Source organism: Mesoplodon mirus, assembly GCF_964341445.2.
Source record: "Mesoplodon mirus genome assembly, chromosome: 11".
Lineage (NCBI taxonomy): Eukaryota > Metazoa > Chordata > Mammalia > Artiodactyla > Ziphiidae > Mesoplodon > Mesoplodon mirus.
Genome location: NC_138987.1, coordinates 74,244,350 through 74,253,529, shown reverse-complemented (window position 1 = coordinate 74,253,529; position 9,180 = coordinate 74,244,350). Strand labels below are relative to the sequence as shown.

At 39.8% G+C, this 9,180-nt stretch overlaps 1 protein-coding gene across 2 annotated transcripts in view; it reads right to left on the bottom strand.

Moving 5' to 3' along the window:
* Positions 1 to 476: 476 nt before the first annotated feature.
* Positions 477 to 9,180, bottom strand: part of TPH2 (tryptophan hydroxylase 2) — a 117,811-nt gene continuing 109,107 nt past the window's right edge. For both annotated transcript variants that reach the window (XM_082634574.1, XM_082634573.1), the window contains 2 exons: positions 4,795 to 4,928; positions 477 to 4,665 (listed from right to left, as the gene is read on the bottom strand). In XM_082634574.1, coding sequence (XP_082490700.1) covers positions 4,491 to 4,665; positions 4,795 to 4,928 — 309 coding nt within the window. In that variant the 3' untranslated portion in view covers positions 477 to 4,490. The remainder of the gene's footprint in view (positions 4,666 to 4,794; positions 4,929 to 9,180) is intronic.

Sequence of the window (9,180 nt, the reverse complement as noted above, 5' to 3'; positions counted from 1 at the left end):
CCCTCTGGAACCCTGTATTACCTCATCCTTGCCTCCCATGCTGCCATCTTAGCCTTCCTCTCCAGCCCACTGGCAATCAATCTGTCTTCCTTGAACACATCAATCTTCTGCCTTAGAGACTTTGATCATGCTGTCCCCTCTTCCAGAAACACTCTTTCCATGGCTCTCTTCATGCCTGGCTTCTGCTCATCCCATGGTTCTTAGTCAAAGGCTATCTGCTCAGAAAGGTTTTCCCTGGCCACCTTAATCCCTCCCCTCTCCACTGCTCTTTATCACATCACCCCAACTATTTTCTTCATAAAATTGCCACAATCTCAAATAATCTGGGTTTTTTTTTTTTTTTTTTTGCTGGTATCTGTCTACTAGAATGTAAGTTCAAAGTGGGCATAAACTTCCTCTGCCTTATTCACCACTATAGCCTCAGTTTTTAGACCAGTGCCTGATATGGTCTAAGCCATTGAATGAATGTTTTGAGACCTCAAGTCACATTATAAAGACTCACCATTCAATGTTTCAGAACTGGTTTATTTTGAACACATGCAAATCTAATATGAGAAGAAGGAATATGTCTCTATTAATTCCCTTGCCTCTTCCCAGAAAAAGTCAATCTGCATAACAATCAATTCCCCAAATAAGAGAATGTCTTTGGAAATTGAAGAAAAAACAAAACAAAACAAAACTCAAGACACACTGGAAAACTCTGGGCTGCTTTCCTTTTCATTATAAGTAAGACAAGGTTCATGAGAGTAAGCATCAGCACTTGATTCTTTAGAAGGTGAAAATTAGATCAAATGAATAGGAGGACAACTACATCCTGTGTTAATGTTTTCCTCCTCAAATGAAGAAAATGATGTGAGCCATGACTCCATTTGAAAGTGAAACTTTGTATTTCTATTTGCTTTCATGTTAAAGCATACTGTTTTTCATTTGAGAGCTTTTCATGTTGGTAAATATTGCAATACATTACATTCATTAGGCCCAGGTCCATTTACTATGCAAGCAAGACAAGCACAGATAAAGCATCATTTCCCCATAAAGCATCATTTCTAAATTACACAGTAAATAAATGAGACTAAGCCAGACACCCAAGTTTCACAACCCTTAACATTAATGTAAAAAAAAAATTTTTTTTTAACCACTCTGGGTCAGAGTTCCCTACTCTTAAAACATGCGATTTATGAACAATCTGCTATGCCATACAAACCGATCATCCAAGAATATACTGGTTGCCTGACCCCAACTCACAACAGACAAGAATGCTTTAAGAAAAAACTGGACTAATCAGATTCCGGCTGTTTTTTGCAAGGTGTGATACATAAGAAACTTGGTCTTGCTAAGAACCTTGGGTTGACTTCTGATTAGCTCATTACAGAAGACAGCAGCAAAGCCAAAATAAAATAGCGATTCACAGTGAGATGACAGTGAGCAAATGTCTTTAAATTTATAATTGCCCTTGGATCTATTTAATTTAGCTTTAAGTCAGGAGGCATAACTGAGACAAATGGTTACACTGAGCAGGTATCAGATACGACAAGAAGCTGGCTGTGATTATTTTGTTGTACTACTTCCATTTGGGGACTTTTTCTGCCAACACTTTTCCTATGATGGCTGTTAAATTTTATAGGACTTTTCCCACTATTAGTTGTAATGGCATTTGCGTGTTAAATGCTCACAACAAATGAAAACCATGATTCCATTGTTTCATATGGCGAAAACTATGCTATTCCAAATGGAGAACAAATCTAAAAGGAATCAAATAATTCCTCCTCCTTGTATGATACCTATATAAGCTCTGTGGGAAAGCCTATTTACTTTGCAGCGCTTCTATTTTTGAAACAACATAGATTTTGCACATGTAAGAACACTAAAGATGCCTCTATAGTCAATCAGAAGATAGCTCAAATGTCATTTTTTGTTGAGAGAATTTGTCTACAATTAAATATAATTCTCCTTCGTACATTTAACTAAGAAGCTCCCCTTTCATTGGGGCTAGAAGGGGGAAGCTTGATGGCTACACATGGGTTTTTTTCCTCTTTTATTGAATTATAGTGGCTGTAATATTATATGTTACAGGTGTACAGTATATTCATAATTTTTAAAGGTTATACTCCATTTATAGGTATTATAAAATATTGGCTATATTCCCCATGTTGTCCCTGTATCCTGTAGTTTATTTTATACCTAATAGTTTGTACTTTTTAATCCCCTACCCCTATCTTGCCCGTCCCCCTCTTCCCTCTCTCCACTGGTAATCACTAGTTTGTCCTCTATGTGAGTCTGCTTCTTTTTTGTTATATTTACTAGTCTGATGTATTTTTTTATTCTACATATAAGTGATATCATATAGTATTTGTCTTTCTCTATCTGGCTTATTTCACTTAGCATAAAGCCCTCCAAGTCCATCCATGTAGTTACAAAAGACAAAATGTTATCTAGAGCAACACCAAATTATGGGAACAACAGAGAAAGCAGACATTAAGAGTTTCTTAGCCCATTTTCTCCTTTGAGAAACTTCAGCAACTAGTTCTGGAAATTTCTAAATTATTGTTCTTAGTCTCTTGTTATTGTTCATTGGAAATTTCTGGATTCATTTTTCTGGGTTATTTTTCTAGATTAATATTTATAAATAGCTAATTACTCAGGGTCATCTAGATCTAGCAAAGCAAGATGTAAGAAACTATGTATTTATGGATTTATTAAATGATTGGATTTTACAACTACTTGATCATTCTAGATCCTTTTATTTGGGTTCAGCTTGCTCATCATTTCTCTACCACAGATAATTCTTCAAGGCACTGTCTCATTCACCTAACGTAGCATTTAAACTGCATGACTCTCACATTCTACGCACCAGATCCCTTCTCAAAAAGTCCTTTGTTCTGAGAATCTTTCAGAAATGAAAGAGCCTCAATCATTAAGATAACCGATGGTCAAGCCTCTGATTTTTCATTGTAATTTCACCTCTCTCTGATATATATTTTAACTCTTTCTCATATTCTTCCTGAATACATTTAATCCAAAAATTTCTGACTCATAACAGGCCATACAACTGTATAAATTAGTTTGAAATCACATGTAGTTTCCTATTTAAAGAACATCCTTAGAAATTGCTCAAGTAAATATTTTAGAATTGCTAACTTAAAAGTCATTTCGTCATCTTATTCTTCTCTACTTTTTCTCGTCCCCTCTTTCCTCCACCCAGTATTCTGTGCTACTAAAGCAGAATTAGAGGAACAGTGATTGCATGTGTTAAGGGAATCAGAAGCTAAAATTCATTCGCTCATTCAGCAATTTTTTATTTGTTCACTTAATCACCTGATTATACCTCTTATAGCAAAGATGACTGAAATTTGTGGTACATCACTATTGTTTACCCAAATTTGCCCAAACTTTAGGCAAGTGGACAGACTCCCAGAGACCTAGCTTGGCTGGGGGGTGTGAGAGGAAATTTCTGTACTGCTGTCAACCCTTGATCACAAACCAAGTCCTATTTAGTAATAAACTTTAGTTTTGATAAGCATTAGTTTCTCTGCTATGACTACACATCATAAATACATACATACACCAAGTTGAATGTCTTAGCAATCCAAAAGTGAGATGTGATGGGCTGTAAATGTTGGTGCACCACTAACTGTGCTACTTTGAGCAATTCACTTAACCTCTCTGAGACTCAATTTCCATGTCATTGAAATCAAAGCTCTATGATACAATTATTCTCCAAGAGAAATGGGTTAACTAGCTGAGAATAATAATCACTTTATTCCAGCATAAAATTCATAGTCCCAAAATTTTTCCCCATTGTTTAGTCTTTCCTAATGCCCTTTCTGGAAGTATTTTCTTCCAAAATACTTTGGGAAGCATGTCACAACTCAGTTTCTACAAGGTCAATGCAACATATATTTTCTATTTGTGGAAATTTCTCTTTTCTTACATTGTATAAATAATCAACCTAAAAACCATTCCAACTAGTGTGTTCACTACTTTCAATTTTTGAAACAGAATACTGAATCTTTTGTTAATGTGATGGGAAGTTTCATACAATTCTGGGTTTATCTCAAATAGTGCTGTGAAAACACTGATACTAAAGAAAATAGAAACAGTTTCACTGCTATTTTCATTTTATCTAATGAACACAGAGGAAAGGCTCAGGTCTGATAAAGAAAAGGTCAGGAGCTACAATCATAAGAGGGCTATTTGTTACCAATTTTCAATAGCTGCAGTTTGGTTAAGGACACTAAGCTGGAATGTCAAATCTATTTAAGACATTTAAATGTATTACGATCTTTCATACAATGAGTGGTTATCTGTCATCAGGTTCTTTACGGTGTTTCATACATTATCACAGTACGTTGCAAGTAGGTAGAAATATACAGAATTGCATGCTTACTAGCCAAGCCATGACACAGAAAGCTGTTGGTGTTATATGACATTGACTGAATTGCTGCTAAGCCCCAAAAAGATCAGGCTGGCAATGACACAGGTCCCAGACATCAAATTCCCAGATATTGGTTCATTTTGTTCAAGGCATCACACACGGTGTTCAAATCGCTGCGGAGGTCCTGCACCACGTTTTCAATGCTCCTGGTGTCTTTCAGAATTTCAATAGTCTGTGTGTAGGGATTGAAGTAGACTGAGAAGGGACGGGTAATTGACTTTGCAAAGTCCCTGCAAGATAAACAGCAAAGAGAAGGATATGGGATCAATCCTCACTGGGTCAAGAGACAGATAGAAGGAAAGAACAGAGCCATAAAAATAAAAAGTTATTTTCTCCAGATGGAAGAAAAATAAATTTACCTCATCTTTTCTTTGGCTTCCTCAAAACTTTCTGAAACAAAGTAGGCTTCCTGGAAGGTGGTGATAAGGCATTCCTGTAAGCAAGTTGTCTTTGGGTCAAAGGCTTTCACACATGCCTTGTCAGAAAGAGCATGCTGCAAAACATACCGCAAAACCCGTTAAACTCCAGAATGAGGCTTTCCAAAGTGCCACCATGTCACATTCCTACAGCACAGCTCAATCATTTTATAGAACTATTCAGCTACTCATCTACCATGACATATGGAACTCTCCCATATGCAGGGGAAATTGAGTGTTAAGGGGTTTTTTGTTTGTTTGTTTGTTTAAGTCTGTTAGTTGCTGAGGGAAAAAAATGAGACATGGTATTATTTTATTTATTATCAACAAAATTCACACTGAAGGACAGTTCAGAGCTGTAACCCCATAGAAATGGAATTTTAAATCTATGCTATGAATAGAAGCAGGAGAGCACAAATATGGTCCTAAATTTATTGCTATAAGCAATGTACTGAAATTTCCCTTAAATGGCAAAAGTAATAATTACCTGCATGGAGAGGTGATGGGGACTCTGACTGAACTATTTGTGGACTCATTGTGAGACATTTTGAGGCCAGGTACTGTGTACCAACAGAGGCTGGAGTGGGCCTGTATATTCAAGGATACGTGCGAAGCATTCGTTTACCTTCCCCCAAGCACAGCAGAGAAATATACAGCAAATTAATATTGCCAGGTGGGAAAAAAAAAAAGAGCTAATATGAATAGTTATAGTTATGCCCAGAGCAGGCATTAGGGAAACAGGAAAGCCAATGTAATTACTCTTTGAACCATCATTAGCCTGGTTCAGCTCACTACATGACTGGCACTAAGAGCAAGGAACAATGAATGATTGTATTCAGAGATGCTAAAAGTTAGCGCTCATTTCCTGCCACGTGCCACCTGCCTATTTATAGCCCCTGGATTGACGGTTCTCACACAGAATATGCCTAAGAATCACTGAGGAGCTTGTAGAAAATGCAGATATGGGACTTCCCTGGTGGTGCAGTGGTTAAGAATCTGCCTGCCAATGCAGGGGACGTGGGTTCGAGCCCTGGTCCGGGAAGATCTCACATACCGCGGAGCAACTAATCCCATGAGCCAGAACTACTAAGCCTGTGCTCTAGAGCCACAGGCCACAACTACTGAAGCCTGCACGCCTAGAGCCCGTGCTCCACAATAAGAGAAGCCACCGCAACGAGAAGCCCAAGCATCACAACAAAGAGTAGCCCCCGTTCACCACAACTAGAGAAAGCCTGTGCGCAGCAACGAAGACCCAACACAGCCAAAAAAAAAAAAAAAGGAAAGAAAATGCAGATACCCAGGCCTCAATATTATTTGGTAGGTCTGGATAAATCCCAGAAGTCTGCATTTTAAAGGCATCCAAAGTGATTCACACACAGATGGTTGTGAACTATATTTTGAGAAATACCCCTCTAGATTCTCTCTTTCTTAATTTAAAGGGTAAATTAGTTGGGAGAGAGAGGCAAAGAGAGAAAGGGGTAGCAGAAACAGCCTTGAACTGAGAATTAGAAAACTCGGGCTCTAGTCCAGGCGTTGCTACTAACTGGATAACCTTGGCAAATGATTTCACCTCTCTAGGCCTCGGTTTGCTCAAGTGTAAGTGAGAGGTTTGGGCTGGGTGATTTCTGAAGACACTCTATTCCAGTCTCTGGATTCCACCCAAAGCACTTTTCAATCTCTAACTGCTAAGATTTCCTAGAGAAACGCTGAAAAACCTTTCCTGTTCAGTATTCTTGGTACATTCCCCCAACAATTTCAAAATGCATGGAATGATTTACAGCCTTCCATGAAGAAGGCTATATCGTTCCCTAAGTTTGAAAATGTAATTGTGAACCCAAGGACTGACAGGCAAGGGCACATGGTCCTGCCCTGTGTTTGATTTGCTTTCCCACAAAGTTCCGTTGTCCAGATCAATGCATATGTGAATCAGGGAATGCAGAGGGCCTCTTGGAGTGGACTCATATGTCTTGGCCCACAGAACAACTTCACTGTAGGCGGAAGGTCACTCCACCAGCAAATGCCTTTGTGCTAGGTTCAGTGCAGTGCAGTGAACATCAAGGGATTTGGGGTTCCACATGACTAATAATTCTGTCCACATTTTTAAAACAATTTCACAGTTTCAAGAAACAAAATGTGCTTTGATGAGAGCTGTTGCTCCTCTGCAAAGAATAGGCCCCCTATTGGCTCACCAGGGCTTTCAGAACTAGAAGTTCCTTTCTTCGCAGCCATACACTCTGGGTACATTTTATTTAGTATGTTGCTCTAATTGTCCATTTATCCATTAGTACGTATGAAAAGGAGGACAGTGACTGACTCAGTGTCCTAGATGTTTCCACGTTCTCACCCCCGCATTCAGGGGCATGGCAGAGTGGTAGCAATATAGACTATATGAACGTTTAAGCCATGGCTCCCTCAGGGCTTTCCTGCTGAGCCAGACTTTTCACTAGGCCAAGGACAAGCACAGGAAGAGGGTGAAACTTGTCTGCTTAGGTCTAGAATGCTGTGATAGGACATTAGCACCCTCAGCAGTCACCCTGTGTAGAGGATGCCTCCAGAAGATGTGTATGTAATAACAGAGACCGAAATCAGTGTAGTTTTAGAAAAACGTATCATGTCATGATTCTACTGGATACTCAAATGAGCTCATTTCGTCTTTTTTAACAGGTAAATGGGATGAGAGTGGATCAAGAAAAAGCCCAGAGGGCAGGGTGCTCTGCGCCAGACTTCAAGAAAAGTCAGTGGATTCACAGCATATGATTTGAAGCAAAGACCATCAGGTAATATATCTCGCACTTGCTTAATGTACTAATCAAAAGGAAAACTGGAAGCTCACTGTTCTAAGCTCTCAACAATGCAGTCTATCCTCAAGATCCTGCTGCGTCCAATACCTGGTTACGTGCTGGGGACCTCTCCATCCATGGAGTATGGGACCAGTTCTATCCCTTGGCTATTACAAATATGGAAATGATAATGGCACCCAAGGATTAGCCTGGAGAATGAAAAGAGCCCAGAGTTGGGGGAGCAGCCACGGAGTGAGGCCAACAAATGAGGTGGTGATCACACCTATAAGTGGTCTCATTTACTGATGGGGAGCTCTCTTGTGTGATTACTGCCAGCAACATCCATGCAGCCCATGAGGGCCCCTGTTTCTGAACACTGAAGCATAGGTCAAGGGCCATAAAATAGCATTCATGTCTTTATTGATTCCACTGTCCAGTGGAGCAAAGTCCTACTGAGTTTGCTTCTCAGCTCCTATCCATGTCTCTCTCTAAGTGACCTTGGTTTTGGGGAGCAGCTATCATGCCCTCTCCTCTGTGTCCAGAGTAGCTTCTCTGTAAACATAGAGCCAAACTGCTTGATGTCCCCAGAGAGCTCCATGGTGAATCCTTTCCAAAGTGTTAACAGTCTGATATCCTGAAGTCTGCCAGAATTAATCCAACTTCCTGCAGAGAGAGGCTTTATAATGCTGAGAGAATCTGGCTGACAGTCTTTTACTCTCAAGCCATTTTTAAAGTGCAGGAATACCTGAGAATCACCTCTCGTCTACATGCTCTCTAAAAGGACTGTTTTGTATTTACCCATAGGGCCAAAGACAACAACCCAGGACTTGGAGCCAGGAGACCTAGATTCTAAACGTAGCTGTCCCACAGGTTTATCAAATGAGTGAAAATTCCGCAGGTTAAGATGCAGTTTCCTCTTTGATAAACCGAAAAGGTTATATCTATATGAATTCTAAAGCTCTTCTTGCAATACGATTTTAACAGGGCCTGCAAATACACAGCTCTCATACCACCATCCCCTCCCTCCACCCCAACCAGTGTAAATTCACCATAGCAGCCTTTCCCACTGGGCCTGGGCATGGCCTACCCACCCTTCCCAGCAGAGATGACCATTACCAATTAATTGGCTTTAGTGCACAAATTAAGACTTATTTGCCAGTTCCAGTCTTTTAAATAAAAAATCTCTTTCAACATCAAAAATTTCCCAGAACCCAATTAGCTTCTACATGATCTGGGGCAAATTATTTCACCTCTGTCAGCCTATTCCAGTGTTAATCTGGAAAATGGAAATACTTACAGTTATCTATAATCCAGGAATATGGTGAGAATTAAAGGAGGCAATACATGCAAAGAGCCTGGCACATGGCAAGTGTTCAGTAAATTACGTTATCCTTGCTACTTCAGTCTCCAGATGATGCTTGGTGTACATATGCAACCAGCCACGCCTTCCATCATTGGTACAGCTCCTCTGGAACCCATCGAGAAAAGAAGCATGGCCCTAGCTATGAGGCTGCCAGGTCCTAGACCGCAACAGTGCCTGTCCTGAGTT